Here is a 24,757-nt window from a genome sequence, read left to right on the forward strand (position 1 = left end):
CGGGTTCTTGCCCTGGTCCGGGAAGATCCCACATGCCGCGGAGCGGCAGGGCCCGTGAGCCATGGCCGTTGAGCCTGCGCGTCGGGAGCCTGTGCTCCGCAACGGGAGAGGCCACAGCAGTGAGAGGCCCGCGTACCACACACAAAAAAATGAGGAGCTGAATGTGAATCAGCAAAAGCTAGCATGATACTAGGATGTATGTCTTATGAATATTAAACAGGTAAGTGCTTATAGGTGAGGTATGATTATCAACTTTTGGAAGGTGAGGCTGTTGGCCTAACATATTGGTAAGAGTTAGAAATAACTTTCTGGGGTGGGGTGTGGACTTGGTCTTGTAATTACATTGTCACCCTTCCTGGGAGGATGCCTTGCCCTTGGCAAGATGACATTGTTTGACAGACTATCTAGGGGCACAACTTGGGCAGAAAAAGATGTGGGTTTTCTACACAGGAATACACTGGGTAAAATTCACACAATATCCTTCTTGTACACCAGAGTTGGCCAGGTATTTATGATTATGTTCAGCTCTAATACCATATTTTAGGAAGAAAGAAGACTTCCTGGAATATAAAGGGAAGTCAGTGGGGTTCTCAATAAAGGGATGGAAAAGAGAACGCTGGATAACAGAAATGTCTGGGGCACTTCTAAACTTTACTCTTTTTTTTGAAAGGAAAAAGATGACCTATTTTCCCTCCATCCCTGCTGAGGAAAATAAAAAGAGGTAGTAAGCAGAAACGCTGGCAGATGAAATGTAGTTTGACACTGGAAAATAACTTCGTGACAGCTGGGAGTGAGGTGTGTTAGTGAAGAACGAGAGCAAAGTCTGTGGCCAGGAGAGAGATCCGTGGACACAGGCGGCCAGTGAACTGTGTGAAATCCACCAGGGTGGGCTACAGCACCTCCTCAGAAGTCAGAGAGAATTTCCGGCTCTGCAATCCTAAGAACAGAGCCCTGGCCTCCAGCATTCCCGAGAAAGTGATGAGGCAAACAGAACATCACATGATTCTATTTCCAAGTCACTTCAATTAGGGGCCCAGCAAGTTCCAGGTGTGGTCAATGTCCATTAAGCTATATTCTAGGTTCTTCCATGTGCACTGCCTCACCTGACCTCTCAAGAACTCATTATCTCCATTTAACAGACAAGGAAATGGAGACTGAGAGGGGTTGAGTAAATTGTCCGAGTTACACAGGAAGTACGCGGTTGGGAGGAAATAAACACAGGCAGGCTGACCCCCCATTCCACCCTCCTTCACCATGCTCCACCATCCGTGAGCACCCCCTGCTCCAACGATGAAAGCACTACATTCTTCACTCATTAAAAAGGTTACCAGAACACTTGGAATTGTAATAGTGAGTATCTGCTTTCCATCTGGGCAAGAACTCTGGTGACACCTAATCATCTCTTTCCATCCTGGTGCACTGCAGCACTTCATCGACCCTCGGAAAACAGAGCATTTTGGAGGCTCTGCCAGAGTTAGCACAGCCCCAAAGTCCCAATTAGCGATACGGTTGTCTAGTTCAAACTTGACTGGACCCAAAAGGCAGCTGCCTCGAGGAAGCACTGTCGGGTCACAGAGACAGGCGCCGGGGTTAAACGGGGTCACTGCAACATCACCTCTGTCTGCCTTGAGTGGGCATGAGGCTCAGAATCCAAGGTGCTGATGCGGAAATGCAGCCGGTGAAACTGACTTTGCTACACCACCGAGCCAGCCTCAGGGCAACTCATCGGTAATGAAGCACGGAAAGGGAGCGACACCCGAGGAGGGCCTGACAAGCTACCTGCCACTGCAGAGAGACGTGCAGAAAGCCGCTGACTTGAGCAACCTGGGGTAGTAACCGCCAACGTTCACGGGTTGCTCACGGCCCTGGGCACTGTGGCAGAGAATCCACGTGTATTAATGCTCTACATACAGCCTGTGTCATGGGCATTATAATCAGGCCCATGTGACAGATGAGCAAATGGAAGCAAGCCAAGGTTCAGTAACCTGCCCCAGGTTACGCTGTCAGTGAGTGGAGAGGCCAGATTACAAACTCCAGAGACCACACGCTAACCTCTGTGCGGTAGGTATGCCTTCCTTCCCTGCCTTTTTGGGCAGCTGTAACTTTGCAGTGTTTAAGAGGTTAGACACAAGTCAACCAGGCCTGCTCTGAAGCCCAGCTCTGCCCTTTGCAGCTGTGTGATTTGAAGCAAATGAATAACCTCTCTGTACCCATCAGTGTCTTCACCTTAAAGCAGACAACCACACCACCAAACGTAAAATAGACAGCTAGTGGGAAGCAGCCGCATAGCACAGGGAGATCAGCTCGGTGCTTTGTGACCACCTGGAGGGGTGGGAGGGAGACGAAAGAGGGAGGGAATATGGGGATATATGTATATGTACAGCTGATTCACTTTGTTATAAAGCAGAAACTAACACACCATTGTAAAGCAATTATACTCCAATAAAGATGTAAAAAAACAACAAAAAGAAACAGACAACCACATTGATAATGACATCTAGGCCTCAGAGGGGGCAAGTGAAGCAGCGACCAATCTGCAGCTCAGATTATCTGTGGGCTCATCTGGTGTGAGAGGCCACCGGGGCTGAGCCTGCTTCTCCTTCCTCTGGATCCTCCATCAGCGGCTCTGACCCCTGCGCCCAGTGTGTGTTTGGCCCCATGACCAAAGTTTGACATCCACGCCACACCAGCAAGGGCAGAGGCAACAAGAACAGGCACTGGTGTCACTCCGTCCTCCCTGTGGGGCCCAGCTTACGCTTGTGGTTCCACCTTGTCTCCGCACTTCCCGCTTGACCTCCATCTTCCCCTCCCGATGGCCTAACCACTGGACTTCAAGCTCCAGCATCAGATGCAAAGACAGCAGCCTTGCAGACACTGATCAACCAGCTCCTACAGTTGTGAAAGGTCAAATCATATATACATATATGTATGTGTACATCTACGTATATATACATGTGCACATATATCTACACACACACATATGTATATATGCATGGGTGCATGTGTGTATACATCTGTATCTGTATCTGTATCTCCAGGTGGTTCCACTTCTCTGTTTGAACCCTGATATATCCTGGATGGGTTGCTTCTGGGACTGTTTCTTGCAGGCATCTCTCTCTCTTTCCTTGTCTCTTGCTTTGACATTTTCACTTGCTTTTCTTACATTTGCTAATAGCACCTCAGTGGCTAAGAGCCATGGCCAAGCCATCTATGATGAACATGACAATAATAATATTCAGTTGCAGCCTCTATTTCCTGCTTGCTTATTTGCCAAACCCTATGCTAACATCTTTTCACACATTATTTTATTTAATCCTTACAATCCAATGGAAGCAGGGCTTTTTAAATACCTATTTTATAAATGAAGAAATTGAGGCTCAGGGAAGCTGAGTAACTCACCTAAGATCATAAATAAGAGTCTATGGGCCTCAAAAAAAACACCATGGGCTTCCCTAGTGGCGCAGTGGTTAAGAGTCCGCCTGCCGATGCAGGAGACACGGGTTCATGCCCCGGTCAGGGAGGATCCCACATGCTGCGGAGCAGCTGGGCCCGTGAGCCATGGCTGCTGAGCCTGCACGTCCGGAGCCTGTGCTCCGCAACGGGAGAGGCCACAACAGTGAGAGGCCCACGTACCACAAAAAAAAAAAAAAAAAAAAACCACATGTATTGCCTCCCACTGTAAGTGATCCATCCAGAACACAAGTCTGGAGCAACATGCACATTTATATGAAATTTTACCCCATCTTCTTCCAGAAACACTAAAGCACCTTAAAAGGGAAACATAATGTGAGGTAGGTTAATTAGTGATAAAAACAGAGCAGAGAGGGGCTTCCCTGGTGGCGCAGTGGTTGAGAGTCCGCCTGCCGATGCAGGGGACACGGGTTTGTGCCCCGGTCCGGGAAGATCCCACATGCCGTGGAGAGGCTGCACCCATGAGCCATGGCCGCTGAGCCTGCGCGTCCGGAGCCTGTGCTCCGAAACGGGAGAGGCCACAACAGTGAGAGGCCCGCGTACCACATAAAAAAAAAAAAAAAAAAAAAAAAACAGAGCAGAGAAACTCTAGAAAAGAAGTTGGTACCAGGCACCTGTGGGTAGTTGAATTTAAGTCTATACAGGAGATTAAACTCATTAGCATAAATTTCTATGCAAAAGCTTTCCCGCAAAATAGGCAACCAAAGAATGAATCAATTTTAAGGCATACTGTCATGTTTTCTTTTAGACTTTGTGTACAATTTATTCTCATAATTGCCAGAAACCACAAGTGAGGCATGGAAAGACTAGGAGGCTTGTCATATATTTAGGAATTAGAAATGCTCTTCTATAAAACTAGAACAACAACTTGGGTCTTCTATCATACTGCTGAATGCCATGCTTGGGTCACTAAACTCTTCTTGTCTCTGGTTTATCACTTAAATAAATGAGGTAGAATTACTAATTAGGCTTACAATGTTACCATAAAGAAAGTTAGGTTCTAAGAAATTAGTTTCTTAAGTCCAGAATGATAAGAACACTATTTCACAGCTCTGACCTACCAGCCATACACAACTCTATTTGCTTCCAGCTTGAGGCAAAAAAGCAAATGAAATGAAGTCAACTTGGTGGAACATTGTAGAAAATCTCTATCCATCTATGTGTTTATCTCATATTCCATTCATTTAACATGTATTTATTGATCACTACTCCATGCCACACACTGTTCTAGGCACTGGGGATGCAGCAGTGAATAAAACAGACAAAAATCCCGACGGGAACTGAGCTCACACTCTAGTCAAGCCTATTTCTGAATTTGCAAGGACCTCTTTGTTATAAATATGACTCTAACATACGAACAAGGTCAATTTTTCAATAATAATAACATGCATATAGGTCCTTACAGTTTATGCAAAACACTTTCATGTAACTATAGCATTTATTTCTCAAAAGAACCTGGGGAGTTTGCAAGAAATAAGACAGACCCCTTTAAATGAAGAGACAAATAATAACAGGTTACCAAATGAAAAATGAACAAAGGGCATGAACAGATATTTCTTCATAAGGAAAAAAATCCAATGACTAATAAACATGGAAAAATATTCAACTTCCTTAGTGCTCAAATATATGCAATTTGTAGCTGAAAGGTAAAAATTTTTACCTGCGAAAGTAACAAAACTCAAAGGGAAAAAAAAAAAAAGATTGTACCCAGAGTTGGTGAGGAACCATGAGGATGTAACCACATATGCAGAGAACCCTTAAATGCATATACCCTTTGATATAGTAATTCTGCTCTTAGTAACTCATCCAATAGAAATAATCAAAAATTTGGATTTAAAATAGCAAAAGAAAAAAAATTTTTTAAACTGTAAAAAGTAATCCAAGTTATAACTAAAATAAAGAAATGATATAGAGACCCTTCTCTGGAGACCACTGCCCCACAGGGTCAGACATCCAACACTGATTAATGGCCCTTTACAATGTGACATCTAAGGGGCATCTTACCTAAACTGCAGGTACAACTGCACCCCACTGACACGCCAATCACAAACTAAATGTGAGGAAGTGGACATGCATAAACAGGAGTGAAACTATGATTGACAAAACAAACTGGAATTCTGGAACTACTGTTGATTCATCTAAGCTTTTTTTTTTTCTATAGGCTCTCAATTTATAAAAGTCATTTACTTTGACACCTCCCTGCTAGGTAGTAAATCTCTCGTGTCTTACCACTTTGTATGTGATAATGATATTAATGCTGCTTAAAGTTTTACTATATGCCATGCACCATGCTGAAGGTATTATCTCCTTCCAACAAGGCCCAGAGCTTGGCACTATGACTAGCATATCTACATTACTGTGCGTCTGAGAGGAGACTGAGAATTGAAAAGGTAACTTGTCCAAGGTCATGCAGCTAGTATTTGAGATTTGACTCTAGTGACCCACTTCTGCTCTGAATCCCATGCCCCTTAACTACTGTGCCACACACCCTGACCTTTTACCTTATATTATAGTTATTTGAAGTTTTTTTTTAATTTTATTTAATCTGTCTAATTAGGTCCTAAGTTATATAAGGGGAACACATTTCTCACTCAACTTTGAGTATGATATTTTGCACCCAGTTGGCACTCAATAAATGCTTGGGTCATAAATGAACAAAGCTGCAGTTGTTTTGGAGTCATTTCTGACTCCTTTACCTCATTCAATGTTCAATCTTTCTCCTGGTTGTCAGGAGAATTTCTCCTCCCGGGGGGAAAAAATGTCTTAAATCAAAAATTTTTTCCCCCATTTTCCTTGCCATCATCTTGTTTGAGGCCTTATCCCCTCAAGCCAGACTCCACCAATAGCCTCCTGACCATTCTTCCACACTCCAACCCATCCTGCCCACTCATAACCCTAAAATACTATTTAATCAAGGTTTCCCAACTGATGAGCCCAGATGCAAGATTGAAACTCTGGGATCCCAGGGTGACCAGGCATGGGCAGGGCTCATAGGCTAGTCACCTTTGACCAAAAGTATTCTCCCAGGTGACAAGCAGTCCTGGTGTAGGCTGAGGTTGACGATTTGTCTGGACATGAGACTTTCAGTGCTATGGGAAAACTGGGAAGGTTCCAGGCAAACCAGGACAAGTTGGTTTTGCTATATTCTCCTCCCAGTCTCCAAATCCCTTTCTCTTTAGTGCCGTGTACTCTACAAATAACTATTTTCTGCTTATGCCATGTAAAAATAGGAAGGTACAGATTTAGATCAATTCAAATCCTCACACAAAGACATTCAATAGCTCGTGCTGCCTAAGAGAAAATCTTCTGTACTCAGACTACCATTCAAAGCCCTTGGCAGTTTGGCCAGGACTAATCTTGTCTCCAGCTGCCTGCCACCTTGACCCCTCTGCCCAGCCTCCTGGGTCTCCTGATTGCCCACTGAATTATCTTTTCCATTTTCCCTCATTTATCCCTGACTTCTCCATCTGGAGGGCTTTACTGCCCCCTGTCTACTTATCCAGAACCGTCCCCAAGGATTCAGCTAGGTCAAAGCCCTTTCCCAAGCCTAACCCAGTCTTCTGTGAAGGCTTGATGACCTCAACTCAGGACAATTATTTGGACCACTCATTGGTAGGAGTCAAGCACATGAGACCCTCCCCACTTCTTGAACTGATGTGTTGAGCGCTTCTAATTTTCCCCTTCCAAGAGTTATCTTATCCTTTCCCGTGTTTATATCTCGTCTGTCCAACCAGAATGCAGCCTCTTTGTTGGCAGGTGTTACATCTTACATTTATGTCCCTCACAGCACTTAGCAACACTATTTCTTATACAGAGTGAGCACGCAATAAATACGTGTTTGTAGGTAACCGGTTAATACTTTCTCCTCCCATCCCCACCATGCGAGGAACTCAGCAACCCTTCCACACAGATATATGCTCCTATTTTCTGTGTGTGGCTAAACTGCCTTTTTATTTTTCTGCCTCCAGACTCTTAGCTTTCCTTAAATGCCTGGGTAGGAGAATAGAACCAAGAGCAAAGTATAAACACATCCCTCCTTGGTGATTAAAAAAAAGGGGGGGGGCAGAAAAACACATGGGGGGGGGGGGGGAGGAGGGGAGACAGGAAGGAAATATTATATCAGAAATGTAAAGAAACCACCTTTAAGAAATTCTGGAAAGACAGAGAGCATTCCAAATATAGGAAAAGAGATAGAGCAAAGGTAGGGAGAAAAGGGCTTCACAGAAAAGAAAAAAATAAATAAAATGAAGCTGTCTATGTTAGAGTATGGCCAGAGAAACCTACAGAAAGGCCTGGCACAAACGCCAAGCTCTGTGTGAAGGGGCAGCCTGTGTTCCCCCCTCCAGAAGGCCGCCGGGGAGGTCGCTGCCCAGTCCCAATTACAGGACTGAGGCCAGAGGCACACGAAACTGATGGAAAATTTCCTTCAGGCGACATAATCTCGGCATAAAAAGCAATGCTGATCCATTTCCCTTCCAGCCAAAAATAAATCAAGTTAGACAAAGGAAATTAGGCAATAGGTTTAACGGGACTCCAGCTGCAGCTGCAAAATCAGCTTAATGTACCTTCACTCTCCTTCCCCAGCTCTCTGCTTTGCACAGCCCGCTCTTCTGGGAGGGCACCGAGTAGGTGTTCTGCAGGCACAGGACATCTTTGAAATGGAAAATGTCCACTGTCCTCTAGTGTCCAAAGAATCCCCCAGCCAGCAGGATGTGCTGGGAAGTGAGATCCCCGAGTACTGGCAGATTTGCAGGGACCTATATGCCACGTGCGCACTTGTCACCAAGGACAGAGCACGCAGTCTGCTGCCCTGCAGCCCAGCGAGGAAGCTCTGACCTTGGATTCAGGGGTGCCCTGCTCAGCACCCCCAGCTCTCCACTCTGCATGAACCTATATATATATACACATATATAGATGTGTATATATGGACATATGAACTTAATCTCAGTTTATACATGATAAAGTGGGGAAATCAGGGCCAACATGTATGTTTATGCAAAATACGTGAGGCTGTAACCAGGGGCCCTGATGAATACGAAACCGCTATATGTCTGTGTTCGTGTGTCTTTGTTTGATGCTAATATTCTGTATTTCAGGGGTTAGGGATGCAGTTAGAATAACAAAATAGGTGCAAAGCCAGGTCTACAGGTGGATATTTGCCGTGTAACCTCGGGGGACAGGAAGGGATCATAAGCCCAAGTTGTCTAACCCCACTTCCTACCACCCACACCCCATCTCCACATTCCATCCCACTCTGTTAGTGACAGCTGATCCCTGGAATGTCAGACTCGCAGCTCACAATACAATGACTGCAGCCAAAAAGCAAAAGCCACCACCTCTCCACTAACGCTGCCCCTACCACCCAAGTAAGGAGTGAGATTATGCCTCACTTTTGTCTTCAGCTGCCTACTGTGGTCTTTGACACATGGCAGGGGTCCAATATATGGTTCTTAATAACTGAAGAAATGAACGTGTGACAAGATAAGAGGTAATTAGGCGACAGGTTTAACGCGACTCCAGAACGGAAAGTTCTGTATTTACTTACAAAGAATTGAGCAATTTTATATCTTTCTACAGGCAAAAATTTGACAGCATTTGATGTAAAACAAATCAGGGACTAGACAGATGTCCTATAGAAACTCTCACACATGTATACAAGGATGTACACACTGTCTGAAACAGTGAAAGACTAGAAACAACCTAAATGTCCACCAGCATTGGAAGATATATAATTAATCATGCTATATTCATAAAATAGAATACGATACAGCAGTAGAAAGGAATGAAACACCTACACACGTTTCGACATGGTTAGGTGCCAATAAAAATAATATTGAGAAAGTTACACAATAATATATATGGTACGATACAATCCATTATACACAAAAATACACAAAATATATTTATTGTGTATATATTGTGCCTGGGAATGCATATATATATATATATATATAGTACAAATAGGAAGAAATGCATGGGAGTAATAAACATCAAATCCAGGATCCAAGGTATTTATTGGGGGGAGGGGAGGAGATGGGCTTGGGAAGGTTAATACACAAGTGTTAACTGCATTATTCTTTGTGACTTTTGTTTATATTAAATATTGCATCTTTGAAGAATTATGGACACTGTAAATTACTATCTGCTCAAATGGACTTAAAAGTGTGAAACAAACAAACAAACAAAAACCATTTAGCATAAACCCGTTATTTTAACATAAACACCAGAGAAGGCCCAATATAAGTTTTTATGTTATTGACTGAATAAATGTGATAAGATATTAGAACTCCACGCAATTGCTCACATTTCACATTTTTAACCTACAGATGGCAATTTCATAAGGTACATCACAGAAGAAAACGTCATAAGGGAAATGCAAAGTTCTGCATTTAGCTATAAAACCAATCAGCCTCACATGTTCCTGCTCTCGTGGTATTACAAGCAGAATCGGATCCAGTTCTGGGACTCGTATCTTTGTAGGATGTGGACAAGTGTGTGTCAAGAGAAGGGTGAGCAGAAGTGTGGTCAGGACATGGGGATTCTGCTAATCACGGACCTAAGGATCCACTGAGGGACCTGAGGATGCTTATCTGGTGATGGGATAACTTATTGGCGCCAGTGTCTTTCTTTAAATGTTTGATTGAATGAATGAATGAACTATTATCTGAGAATGTAGATACATTCTTCATAGCTTCAGAGGCCAAACATGTTAGCAGCTGGAAGGAGGGGATTTTTAATGCAACCAAAGTAAGAACATCCTAACAATTACAACCATCCCAGGAAGGACTGAACAGTTTGGTTAGGTAGTAAGTTTCCTAAAACTAGTACTAATCAAGCAGGGCTATAGAGAACTCTGTTTGGGGAGTTAATTGGACTTTGAGTTCCAAAGTCTTCTCTCACACTATGAGAACCAGTGCTTCTTAAGCCTGAGTGAGGAACAGAATCCCCTGGGGGGCTTGTGAAAACACAGGTTGCTGGGCTCTACCCTCAGAGTTTCTGAGACAGCAGGCTCCGGGAGGTGCCTGAGAATTAGCATTTCTAATAAATTCCCAGCTGATGCTGATGCTACTGGTCCAGGGACCACACTTTGAGAACCCCCCACCTTTTCTTTTTTTTTGGCCGCACCGTGCAGCATGCGGGACCTTAGTTCCCCGATGAAGGATTGAACCCGTGCCCCCTGCATTGGGAGTGAGGACTCTTAACCACCGGACTGCCAGGGAAGTCCCAAGAACCCCTGTTCTTAAAAAAAGAAAAAAGGTAAATTAGCTTACATTAAGGTTTTTTGTTTTGTTTTTTGAGCTTTGTTCAGGCCATTAGAAAAGACTGTGCTTCCCTAAATTACTCTGCCTCCAAATAGACTTCCAATTGTCATCGTCTTCTAAAGAGAACAATGCATAGTAACTGATGCTTTCTCCAAAGGCCTTTGTAGGAAGCCATGCTCTTTGCTGTGCTTTAAGAATATAAGGACGGGGCTTCCCTGGTGGCGCAGCGGTTGACAGTCTGCCTGCTGATGCAGGGGACGTGGGTTCGTGCCCCGGTCCGGGAAGATCCCAAGTGCCGCGGAGCGGCTGGGCCTGTGAGCCATGGCCGCTGAGCCTGCACGTCCGGAGCCTGTGCTCCGCAACAGGAGAGGCCCGTGTACCACAAAAAAAAAAAGAAAAAAAAAAGAATATAAGGACACTGGGATTCTTTTCAGGTACTGATACTAAATTTCCCTCCATCCATTTTCATTCCATCTTCTGAACCCTCCGTAACCAAGGGCCCATGTTTTTAAGATAACTGGCCAGAATTAGAAATGAGTCTGGGACCAAAACACAGAGTCGTTTAACCCACAAAAGGATCCAATCTGGCTTAAGCCACATTCACGGCCAGGCCAGGTCTGGCAATGTTACCGGCCACTGACTCTGGAACGTATCCTTGTCAAGTACTGCTTTGGGGAAGGAGAAGGAAGAAGTGCCAAGAATTCTTTTTTTTTTTCAACTCAGAGGGAAAAATGTAAAACCTGGATCTTGAACGTGTTTCCGAAGCAGATAAACAAAGCCCAACCAAAATTTTAAAATCACATTTGTTCACTGGCCCGAGACAATTAATATCTGGTTTAGTCACTCAGTAAATAATTATTGAGCTGCTATATATTCCTGGCACTGTTTTGGTACCTAGGGATACAGCTGTAAATAAGACAGGCAAATGCCAAAGACAGAAAAATGTATAACATATGTCAGGCAGGAAGAAAAATATAGCAGGTTAGAATAGCCTATGCCTTTCATACAACCACCATCCCTTGGTGCTTATTTGTTACCCAAGTCCTAATGCTTAAAATAAACTATGCTTACTCTGGCAAAAGCAAATCGTCAACGATAGAATATGGGTTACTGTGGTCTGTCCCTAAGCCGCTTTTCCTGTATCATTTGAAGAAAATTGCAGCTATTAGTAGTGAAGTCCTTGGAAATCATTTCTAGTTCACTTGAAAGGTTCAGCTGCATAAGAACATGTTTAAATAAACAACCTGGAATAAATAGTGGTTAAAATTTCACCCATATGTAATCAGCAAGCTAGCTTTTTTCATGCATAGTCCAAAACTTTTTTTTAAAACCAAATGTCTTCCGAAGGTCACAAAATGGATCTTAGGTGGTTTGTTGAAACTGTTTCACTGCAAATAATTTTTCAAAGGAGTCAGCTCTGGGGGCACATGAGTTCTGATTTAATCAGGTTATCTTAGCCTAAAGAACCCACTAAGCTCCTTAATTTCAGTCATTCTTGCTGCAAGTTGCAGGTGTGTAAGAAACACAAGAGATGGAGCTTTCACATGAAATATAATTTTAGTCCTGTTTGGTCTGAAGTAAGTCATTACTGCTTTTGAATCACAATTATAGTTAATAATGGCTCCCACTTATTTGATCAATTGACCATCTACTGCCACTGACCACCTACTACTACTGAGCACCTACTGCACGCCAGGCACTACTGAACATTAATTATGTACCATGCATTTCGGATATTTTGTTTTTTATTTCATTTATTATACCAAGCATTTTACGTACACTATCTTAAACACAACAATGCTATCAGATAAACGGCAATCATCATCATCATCCCTATTTTACAAATAAACAGGCTGAAATTCAGAAAAATTAAATAACATTCCCAAGGTCGCATCCAGTTAGTATGTGGCAGACAGAGTAGGAATTGAACCCCAAAGCCTTTCTCTTTACTCTCTGGTTCTGCTCCTGCCCCCAGCAGCTGAGAAGGTGGGCTGGATTTTGTGTGGATTAGCAAAAGTCATTTATTCCTCAAGAAACTTTGCTATCATTTGCCAGAAAATTGTCAAAATTACTCTATAAATCTATGGTAACTACTATGTGGCGGGTCCTCGGATAGCTGTGCAAAAGCAGAGCCTTGGTCAACCTTCACCTGATGCCAGGCTGCCCCCATGAACGTCTGCAAGACAACACGGTGAAAAAGCATGGCATAAATCGCCTTCATGTCCAGCCACGCACATGGTACAAGGCCTGGGTCTCTCTCCCCTCCTCCCACATGATGCGATGGTGTGGGTTTGGGGACTGGGAGAGGAGTGAGTTAGAAACAGTCTTAGAAACAGGCATTAAAAGCAGAGTTTTCAGGCTGACCAATATTTACAAGCAGAGACACGGTAGTTGTGTTTATGTGCCTGTGTGTGAGTGCGTGCTAGCATGTGTGTGTGCAAACGCTTCTTTTGAGAAGGAAGATGATAGTGTACAAATTAGTTAAATGATACACGATGTGCAACTTCAAGGGAAAATGCTTAGTAGCTTCCGTGAAATAGTCACTGACAATATAGCTGTAATAATCAGCCACAGTCGTCATCACTATTCACCAAAGGGCACCTTACTCCCTATTTCTTCTTTTTCCCCACATCCCACACTCCCCACTAGCCAAGGATGAAACAGTCATTCTCCTTTTCGCACACAAGGCCCTCTCTAGAACTCAGGGGGGCACTTTCATTAAGCTGCACGTCATTACTCTTCTCTGAATATAGTTGAATTCATTTATCTCTATCTTCAATGAGAAAGGGAAGGAAATTAAGCAGGAAAGACAGCACAATGCCTTCAAGAATGGTGTAATCAAGGTCGAAAGCCTGCCATAATTGAGTTAAAAATAATAAACGAAAATAACTGTGAGGAAAGTATGCCTGCTTTGCAAAATACAGTCCAGCCTAGAAGTCTTCATTAAATGTTCCAGTGCACACAGTGTGTTAGTGTGCTTGAGATTCTGCGAGATACCCTACCGCTCATAAATACTGAAAAGGGACAGTTGCCATGGTAACTAAGTGCTATTTAATGAATGCAGAAGAGCGGAAGCTCATAGGATAGTCTTAAATTGCCAGAACATGAGTTATTGCTGCTGCTATAGGCTTGCAAGTAACTCACATGCCATCTTCTCTAATAAGGTTTTTAACAAGTTGGCCAATTTGACTGGTCTCTGTATTTACCACATGATACCACAAGATTCTGTCTTGACACTACATGAAAATCATAATCCTGATTTCGTCCTCCTGACTCTAAGCTCCAAGATATCCTACAGAAATGGGCCAAACATTTGCATAGGCAATGTGTCCTTAAATTTCAAGCTCTGACCCAAGCAGTGATGTGTTAGGGCACACAGCTCTGTCACAAGCAATAGGCACTGGCTCAAAGGGCCGTCACACTCAATACAGCAGACTCTTTTTACTTCCCAAACAGGTGAATGCTCCACATGCACCAAACGCAGTTTGTTTTGATTGTGCAATGACACAGAAGAGCTATTGCAGCTGATTTCTGCAGGAACTTTTTACAGGCTAGTAACGTCTTAGGTAACCTTTCAACAGGGTGTCCAAACCTTCTCTACAGACGCCCACTCTCAATCCTCTCTCAGCATCCAGCACCACATGTCAGATACCTCACCCTGGAATCATCGGCTTTTTATAAAGAAAAAGAAACATGGCTGCACTGCCTGTCTTTCCCTTGATCTCCTTCAGCAACTTTAATGCAGTCCGTTTTTAAGGTTACAGATTGTGTTGCAAGCATGCTTCTACATGCCATTAATAAGTAATGAGAATTAGAAAAAAAAAAGAAGGGAAAACTTCTGTGTTCCATGAAGCCAAATATCATTAGCAAACTCATCCATCCTCCAGAGGCTGGCTTTTTCTTGCATAACCAGAAGCCTGAATGCCCTGGTTGGGTCCCTTGGCTCAATGTGGGCTGTGGGCGCCCCCTTCAGGCTCTGGGGTGAAATGCACATTGCTGTCATTTGACATACTAACTAGTCAGCAGGGCAATTAATTGCTTTTGCTAAAAACCTTTCAGGAAATTTCGAAGGAAAATTCTGTTCAAACTCTAATGTTGTGGTCAGACAGAAAGCCTTCACATCACCAGCCTTTAGCTAATATTAAAGTTAGATAGGTAAAATCAAAAGGAGTATCTTGCAAGAAAAAAAAATCCTACAGATATATCTATTTGTTCATTTGATTAAATAATGCTTCTTCACTAGATGAGCTCTCTTTAAAATTGCCTGTGTCTGTAACGAACAAGATTAAAACTGGAGATAGGCAGCCCACGACCTCTTCATCCTCCAGTCCCTTTCCACAGCCTGAACCTGTTCTTTCTGCTTGTAATCCCTGGCCTTAACTGCCTCCACCCAGACCCTGCTACCAATGCCTCAGTCTACCTCACCTCCATGTTTAGCCTTGACTCTCAGGGTCAGAAGCCTCATTTCCTCTCCTCTCTAATGTGACCCTAGGTCCTATGCCAATGACTGCACTAGTGCAAGAATGATCTTTCCTCCCTGGGCTTCCTGTTTCTGCCTCCCACGTGATATCCTTAACACATTCCTCCTGAGGCTGAGACCCTTTGACTTTATCTCTTATCTCCTCTCCATAGACTGTCAGCTTCCCAAAGGCAGGGCCTGGCTCCTTGTACAACCTTGACCCTCATGCCTGGCTCTCAGCGATGCTCCTTGCTGACTGAATGAAAGAACCAGGAAGATAGCTCTCTGTTAACTTCATTTTCTTCTCTTATTTATTACAAGAGCTGCTTAAAAAGCTAATTGCGCCCCAACCTCAAAAATGAAGGGGACACAAGGAAAAGAAAACCCGTGAAGCAGTTCTTTCTTCTTTCCTTAGAGAATCCTTTCTCCTTTATTCATCTTCATTCATTTCAACAATTACCGATAACTTGCAATACGTTAAAAGTGTGAGGAAGGGCTTCCCTGGTGGAGCAGTGGTTGAGAATCTGCCTGCTAATGCAGGGGACACGGCTTCGAGCCCTGGTCTGGGAAGATCCCACATGCCTGGGAGCAACTAGGCCCGTGAGCCACAACTACTGAGCCTGCGCTCCGCAACAACAAAGGCCGCCATAGTGAGAGGCCCGCGCAACGCGATGAAGAGTGGCCCCCGCTTGCCACAACTAGAGAAAGCCCTCACACAGAAACGAAGACGCAACACAGCAAAAATTAATTAATTAATAAAAAACTAAAAAAAAAGTGAGGAAATGCTATTCTTCTTACTTTTCCTCTCACTGTAATTGTTGCTGAATAAAATCTTTCCAATTTTCCTTTATGTCATTTCTTTACTTTTCCTCAGCTTTATTGAACTGTAATTGACATATAGCATTGTGTGAGTTTAACGTGTTGATTTAAAAAAATAATTAATTTATTTATGGCTGTGTTGGATCTTCGTTGCTGCGTGCGGGCTTTTTCTCTAGTTGCAGAGAGCGGGGGCTACTCTTGGTTGCGGTGCGCAGGCTTCTCATTGTGGTGGCTTCTCTTGTTGCGGAGCACGGGCTCTAGGTGTGCAGGCTTCAGTAGATGTGGCGCACGGGCTTAGTTGCTCCGCAGCAAGTGGGATCAAACCCGTGTCCACTGCATTGGCAGGTGGACTCTTAACCACTGTGCCACCAGGGAAGTCCCTAACATGTTGATTTGATACACACTTACATATTGCAAAATGATTACTGCCAAAGCACCTCCATCATGTCACATAATTACCATTTCTTTTTTGTGGTTAGAACATTTAAGATCTACTCTCTTAGCAACTTTCAAGTATATAATACAGTTTATGCCATGTCTTAATCACATCAATCTTCCATACAGTGTGGAACCTGTATCCTTCTCACTCACCCCTTCAACATTTACTGTTTCTACTCTGTGCTGAACTGGGTCAGACTCTGGGGTTGTAGAATCAGTTAAAACATAAAACTAGAGCATAATTCCCCACTCCTTAAGTGTGGGCTGTGCATAGTGACTTCCTTCTAAAAAGTACAATATGGAAAGGGGAAGAAACGACTAATTGTACAGTGGAGAAAACAGACGCAGCTGATCCAGGTCAACGACGACAGTGAGAAGTCACATTGATAGTAGGTACCCTTGAAAGGTTGTGATGAAAATAGTACTTTGCCTCTATGGTCTTCCTCCCCAAACCCGTAACCCCAGGCTAATAACGTCAAAAAAAAAAAAAAAAAAAGGAAATAGACGTTCTGCAAAATACCTGACCAGAATTCCTCAAAACTGTCAAGGTCATCAAAAATAAAGTCAGAAACATACAGAACAGACTTGTGGTTGTCAAGAGGGAGGGATGGAGTGGGAGGCTGGGATTAGCAGATGCCAAGTGTTATATACAGAATGGGTAAACAACGAGGTCCTACTGTGCAGCACAGGGAACTATATTCAGTATCCTGTGATAAACCATAATGGAAAACAATATAAAGAAGAACATATATATATGTATATATGTGTGTGTGTGTGTATAACTGAATCACTTTGCTGTACAGTAGAAATTAACACAACATTGTACATCAACTGTACTTCAATAAAAATAAGAAAATCAAGTCAGAAAAATTCTCAGAGACCAAAGGAGCCTAAGGAAACATGATGACTAAATGCCATATGGTGTTCTGGATGAGATCCTGGAATGGAAAAAGAATATTAGGCAAAAACTAAGAAAGTCTCAATGTATGAACTCCAGTTAATAATATCATATCAAAACTGGTTCATTCATTGTAGCAAATGTATCAGAGTAATGTAAGATGATCATAACGGCAACCCACTGTGGGGCATTTGGGAGTCTCTGTGCTAACTCTGCAACTTTTCTGTAAATCTAAAACTATTCTGAAACAACACGTTTATTTTAAAAAATGGAACTAAAAAAAAAAAAAGGGCTTCCCTGGTGGCGCAGTGGTTGAGAGTCTGCCTGCTGATCTGGGGACACGGGTTCGTGCCCCGGTATGGGAAGATCCCACATGCCGCGGAGCGGCTGGGCCCGTGAGCCATGGCCACGGAGCCTGCGCGTCCAGAGCCTGTGCTCCGCAACGGGAGAGGCCACAACAGTGAGAGGCCCGCGTACCGCAAAAAAAAAAAAAAAAATGGAATTAGACTTCAAGAATGTTAACGAGGGAGAAAGACAGCGAATAAAGGCTGTGACGCAGCACGGTCGGTAGGCGTGCGGCATTCCAGAGAACGCAGTCTGCGAGGCGAGGAGAGGCAGACCGTCACGGCCGGTGGGGTAGTGGCTGGAGACAGGGGGAAGCTATGGGTGACTTGCGGACAGTTAGCGAAGGCTTAAAATATTGTCTCGCACCAGACAGGTCCTCCTTGAGGTCATCAGCATAAATTTTGGTCAGGAACAGCCAGCTCAGATGAGCAACTTTCTCCTAACAAGCGGGCCAAGAGTAGAGAAGGCTGGTGCTATGATCGACCTGGATAAGGGATCAGCATTCAGTTTCTGTCAAATTCTCTCTTTTGATATGAACTATGATAAATGCACTTTCTCCTTCTTCAAATATGTATTCCTTTTCAAAGGTGAGGGAGAAATGAGAACACTCAAACTGTCCGGTCTAATTCCTAGCAAGGTGGAGAGCCATGGGAAGGCCATTCCCTGGGGATCTTCTTTTTAACCCTACACCTGGGTGTCTCCAGCGGTACCAGCCTTAGTCTGCTCCGCTGTTGTAAAGTCTGAGGACAACACCAGCTCAGGTGTAAAGCATTGTCTTCCTTAGACAACTGGACAAAGAAAAATGACCTGAACTCAGGGTTGTGAATAAGTCACTTCCTTTACTTACCACATATATTGTTGCTTGGAGGATATTTATAGGCTGTGATTATGTCTCTTTGAGTCATGTTTTCAGACTATATAAATTTAGACCACTCTCTCACCAGTGTTAGCTACTGATTTCTATAACATTCTTTGTCCTCCTTTTCCTAGTCAGTTGTTTCAGAATAGCCCTTAATGATCCAGATGTTTAGTTCTTATTCTTTTTTAAGATCTACATATTACCTGCTTCATTTCCTTCATGTCTAGCCTAAGAATAACTAACTTAAGGTCAAGCTAAAAAGCCTCTGTGCTTTTAAGTTTCTATCACTTTCGCTCATCGGTTCTCTAGTATTTCTTATATAATATCTGTCCTTCACTTTGTAACAGTAATGATATCAGAAAATTAAATATTTACATTTTTATATGTGTCTTTTAAGAAAATGATACATATTGGCATGTGATTACTAGTGCTGAGTCTTCTCTATTGATGTCTGCTTATTGTGTATAACTAAGCGCTAAGCATAAAGAAAACCAGCACAGCCCAAGAGCCTGATGTGTAGATCCTGTTCCCAGCTCATCAGTGCCAAGCTGGAGAACCCAGGCATGTCATTTAAGGTCTCTGTCCGTCCACTCTCTCATCTGTAAGATGAGATATTAATAATTTTTATGCCTACTTCAGAAGGCTTTTGTTACAATCTCATAAGAAATGCAAAAATGTTTTGTAATCTCAGAAATTACTAAGGTTATTTTATATTTATCTAGTTTGGCTGGGGGCAGATGAACCACGGGATTCTATTTCTCTGACTCTCGGAGACTTTTAAAAAACTGGAGACCTTTTTGTTTTTCTTTTCTTGTTTTAATGTCCTTTTGAAATACGGAGAAATATTACCTTTACTTGGGAGCATGTGCTGAAATGATCTAGCCCTCTTTGGATTTCTTTGACTTATATCTTGCTTTTGCAACCCTTTAAGAATTTTCTCTAAGCCACCGTCAGAATTCTTTGCACTATCCTTCTTCATCTTTTTCAGTGCAAAAACTGCAGAATGTGAGAAATGGGATAGAAGGGGTGGTTAAGAGGAGCCTCCCTAGAATAATGAATCTGGAAGAACACAGGCATACCTCGGAGACAGTGCAGGTTTGGTTCCAGAGCACTGTAATAAACTGAGTATGACAACAGAGCCAGTCACATGAATTTTTTGTTTTCCCAGGGCATATAAAACTTATGTTTATACTATACTGTGTCTATTAAGTGTGCAGTAGCATTGCGTCTAAAGAAACAATACACATACCTTAATGAAAAATTATTTTATTGCTAAAAAATGCTAACCATCATCTGAGCCTTCGGCAAAGTCCTAATGTTTTTGCTGGTGGAGGGTCTTGCCTGAATGTTAATGGCTGCTGACTGATCAGAGGGGTGACTGCTGAAGATTGAGGTGGCAGTAGCAATTTCTTAAAATAAGACAACAATGAAGTTTGCCGCATTGATTGACTCTTCCTTTGATGAAAAAATTCTCTGTAGCGTGAAGTACTGTTTGATAGCATTTTACCTACAGCAGAACTTCTTTCAAAAGCGGAGGTAATCCTCTCAAACCCTGCCTCTGTTTGAGCAACTAAGTTTACAGAATATTCTAATTCCTTTTTTGTCATTTCAACACCTTCACAGCACCTTCATCATGAGTAGATTTCATCTCAAGAAACTACTTTCTTTGCTCACACATGAGAAGCAACTTCTCATCCATGAAAGTTTTATTATGAGATTGCAACAATTCATTCACAACCTCAGGCCCCACTTCTATTTCTAGTTCTCTTGCTATTTCTACCACATCTGCAGTTACTTCGTCCACTGAAGTCTTGAACCCCTCAAAGTCATCCATGAGGGTTGGAACCAACTTCTTCCAAACTCCTGTGAATGTTGATATTTTGACCTCTTCCCATGAATCACGAATGTTCTTAATGGCATCTAGAATGGTGAATCCTTTCCAGAAGGTTTTCAACTGACTTTGCCCAGATCCATCAGAGGAATCACTATCTATGGCAGCTATAGCCTTATGAAATGTATTTCTTAAATAATAAGACTTAAAAGTTGCAATTACTCCTGATTCATGAGCTGTAGAATGGGTGTTGGATCTTCAGGCATTAAAACAATATGAATCTTGTTGTGCATCTCCATCAGAGCTCTTGGGTCACCAAGTGCATAGTCACTGAGCAGTCATATTTCAAAAGGAATCTTTTTTTCTGAGAAGTTGCTCTCATCAGTGGGGCTTAAAATATTCAGCAATATCCACAGATGTGCTGTCATCCAGGCTTTGTTGTTCCATTTAGAGAGCAGAGTCAGAGTAGATTTAGCATAACTCTTAAGGGCCCTAGGATTTTCAGAATGGTAAATGAGCACTGGCTTCAATTTCAAGTCATCAGGTACATTAGCCCCTAACAAGAGAGTCAGCCTGTCCTTTGAAGCTTTGAAGCCAGGCACTGACTTTTCCTCTCTAGCTGTGGAAGTCCTAGATGGCATCTTCTACCGATATAAGGCTATTTCATCTACACTGAAAATCTGTGGTGCAGTGTAGCCACCTTCATTAATGATCTTAGCTAGATCTTCTAGGTCACTTGCTGCGTTGCCTTGTGCTTTTATGTTACGGAGATGACTTCTTTCCTGAAACCTCATAAGCCAACCTCTGCTAACTTCAAACTCTTCTTCTGCAGTTTCCTCACCTCTCTCAGCCTTCATAGAATGGAAGAGAGTTAAAGCTCTGGATTAGGCTTTGGTTTAAGGGAATGCTGTGGCTGGTTGGATCCTCTATCCAGACTACTAAAACTTTCTCTGTATCAGCAATAAGGCTGTTTCACTTCCTCATCATTCATTCGTGTGTTCACTGGAGTAGCACCTTTAATTTCCTTCAGTAACTTTTCTTTTGCATTCACAACTTGGCTAAGTGTTTGGTGCAAGAGGCCTAACTTTCAGCCTATCTCGGCTTTCAATTTGCCTTAATCATTTCTAGCTTTTGATTTAAAGTGAGAGACATGAAACTGTTCCTTTCGCTTGAACACTTAGAGGCCACTGTAGGGTTCTTAACTGGCCGAATTTCAATACTGTTGTGTTTCAGGGAACAGGGAGGCCCAAGAAGAGGGAGAGAGATGGGGGAACAGCCGTTTGGTGGAGTAGTGAGAACACACACAAGTTCACTGTCTTACAGGGGCTCAGTTCGTCCCCAAACAATTACAGTAGTAACATCAAAGATCACTGATCACCACAACCAATGTAATAATAATGAAAAAGCTTCAAGTACTGCAAGAATTACCAAAATATGATGCAGAGACACAAACCGAGCAAATGCTATTGGAAAACTGGTGCTGATAGACTTGCTCCATGCAGGTTTGCCACAAACCCTCAGTTAGTTAAAAACATGGTATCTGTGAAGTGCAATAAGGTATGCCTACATAGACGTCTGTTTACTACAACATAACCCTTAATAGACTTTGAATAAATGCATATTCGGTAAAGGTAGAAGGTCTTATCGTATCCCTGTTTGCACACACACGCGTGCATGCACACACACGCGTGCATGCACACACACACACACGCAACGTTAAAGTATGTGGGATTTTCTCCATTACAGCTGCAGAGTTTATGAAAAACAGAAATCAGGATGCAGGTGTTGTCTGTGCCAACATCCTATAAGGAGAAATTAACAAAGCTTCAGCTTCTATTGAATACTTTTCTGAATTGGTGGAATCAGCCAAACCTGCGATACTCACATAGAATTATGGAAATTGGAAACAAAAAGCCGGAGTCTACTGGGAATGACAGGCTCAAGATGAACTCAGCTGGAAAATGTGGCTAACTAAAAGTGACATCCTTTGTGCTGGAATTTTTCTATCTGGAAGCTGTAAAAAGGCTGTAATTATTTCGAGTTTTCAATGCAGCCCTTTTCAAACGAAGCCTTTCCTTTTCTTCATTGCTCTGCACCTTTCCTCCATGTGAACTCAGGCGTTTGCCAAGCACTAAAGTGGGAAATTCCTACTGGTTTTATACACACATGCATTTCCAGGGAATGGGAAGCAACACAACTTTTGCATTCTCTATGCCAAGGAAAACAAAAGAATGTTTGTACATCAAAACCTTTATCTTGTGCATAGGCTCCAAATACCTGAGCCTGGCTAAATAAATCACCTAATAAGAAATGCCTGATTAAGGCCAATGAAAATTTCTTTGCAAGTCAGTGCTTTTTCTCCATGGAGAAGCCAATACAAAAACTTAGACTTACCTTGTGGCTTTTGGGTCCCAAATCACAATGTCAGCATCTGAGCCCACAGCTATTTTTCCTTTTCTTGGATACAGATTAAAGATTTTCGCTGCATTTGTGCTGGTAACTGCCACAAACCAGTTTTCATCCATTTTGCCACTGTGCTGTAAAACAATTCAAGGAAGAAAATACGTTTCTTTTTCTGATAAATGATGAAACACTAAAAATCTCCTGTCAATCAAAGTACAAGAATTTTATCTTTTAGAACCAAATGAAATTGCACCTAATTTCTTATATCGTGAAGCCAAACACACCTGTGAATACTGATAAATCTTAAACAATCATAATGATAATGATGGGGATGAATGGGGTTATATATGGAAGCCTGAAGGTAAGTTTTCAAAAACCTACCAGCTTAACAAAACAGCCCCATTAATTTTTCCCATTCTTTCCAAAATCACACAGACAAGAGCTAAATATTGGTAACAATATTTCCAATTCTTGTTTAAAGTTTACTACCACCACCTACTACATTTATAATCTAGGCCTAAGATTTATGAGATGATCATGTAGACATTATGTGGAATATTACAGAGTTAAAATAAGATAGACCTATAATTCAGGTGACTACGCTTTTAGAAATCGACTAAGATTCAATTTTGTGCTACTGAAATTTACATGAACCAACAGGCATGGACTGTCTGCTGTAAGAGATTTTAATATGGACAAACTTCAGTGGGATGTGATCCCTCTAAAATGATTTGTTTTTAAATGTTGAGAATTCATCCCTATGTACATTTACATGGCAAGAGCATCCTTAAGGTTTATTTAATTATCAAAGAGTCCTCATCTCATAAAAACATTAAGAACCATGTCCTGAAAGTAATTTTCCCCTAAATAAACCATCTGAATGTTTCAGAAAATAACATAGGCTCCTGTATATTATGAAGAAGTATCTGATCACTTTAAAGTCATTTATACACTTTATATATTATGAAAATCTGCTGTAATGAAGGTACTCATTGTAATTCACACAAGTTCAAAGTGAAAGGTTGGGCTGTTATCAAGAAAGTCTAGGCTTCCAGGAAGATGGCGTAAGAGTAAGACGCGGAGATCACCTTCCTCCCCACAGATACACCAGAAATACATCCACACGTGGAACAACTCCTACAGAACATCTACTGAACGCTGCCAGAAGACCTCAGACCTCCCAAAAGGCAAGAAACCCCTCCACGTACCTGGGTAGGGCAAAAGAATAAACAGAGACAAAAGGATAGGGATTGGACCTGCACCAGTGGGAGGGAGCTGTGAAGAAGGAAAGGTTTCCGTACATTAGGAAGCCCCTTCGCGGGCGGAGACTGCGGGTGGCGGAGGGGGAAAGCTTCGGAGCCGCGGAGGAGAGCACAGCAACAAGGGTGCGGAGGGCAAAGCAGAGAGATTCCCGCACAGAGGATCGGTGCCGGCACTCACCAGCCCCAGAAGCTTGTCTGCCCCGCCACCGGGGCTGACGGGACTGGGAACTGAGGCTCGGGCTTCGGTCGCAGGGAGAGGACTGGGGTTGGTGGCGTGAACACAGCCTGCAGGTGGTTAGTGCGCCACGGCTAGCCGGGAGGGAGTCCGGGAAAAGGTCTGGAGCTGCCGAAGAGGCAAGAGACTTTTTCTTCCCTCTTTGTTTCCTGGTGCGCGAGGAGAGGGGACTAAGAGCGCTGCTTAAAGGAGCTCCAGAGACGGGCGCGAGCCGCGGCTAAAAGCGCGGACCCCAGAGACAGGCATGAGACGCTAAGGCTGCTGCTGCCGCCACCAAGAAGCCTGTGTGCGAGCACAGGTCACTAACCACACCCCCTTCCGGGGAGCCTGTGCAGCCAGCCGCTGCCAGGGTCCCGTGATCCAGAGACAACTTACCCGGAAGAACGCACGGCGCGCCTCACGCTCGTGCAACGTCACGCCGGCCTCTGCCGCTGCAGGCTCGCCCCGCCCTCCGTGCCCCGCCCTCCCCCCAGGC

The 24,757-nt window shown here is 43.1% G+C and overlaps 1 protein-coding gene across 1 annotated transcript in view; it reads right to left on the reverse strand.

Moving 5' to 3' along the window:
- Positions 1–24,757, reverse strand: part of DPYS (dihydropyrimidinase) — an 88,509-nt gene that overhangs the window by 20,785 nt on the left and 42,967 nt on the right. The window contains exon 7 of the mRNA XM_027131588.1: positions 22,777–22,919. Within this exon, the coding sequence (XP_026987389.1) occupies positions 22,777–22,919 (143 nt within the window). The remainder of the gene's footprint in view (positions 1–22,776; positions 22,920–24,757) is intronic.

Source organism: Aethalodelphis obliquidens, unplaced genomic scaffold (assembly GCF_003676395.1).
Source record: "Aethalodelphis obliquidens isolate GAN/ISIS:26980383/991018 unplaced genomic scaffold, ASM367639v1 scaffold39, whole genome shotgun sequence".
Lineage (NCBI taxonomy): Eukaryota > Metazoa > Chordata > Mammalia > Artiodactyla > Delphinidae > Aethalodelphis > Aethalodelphis obliquidens.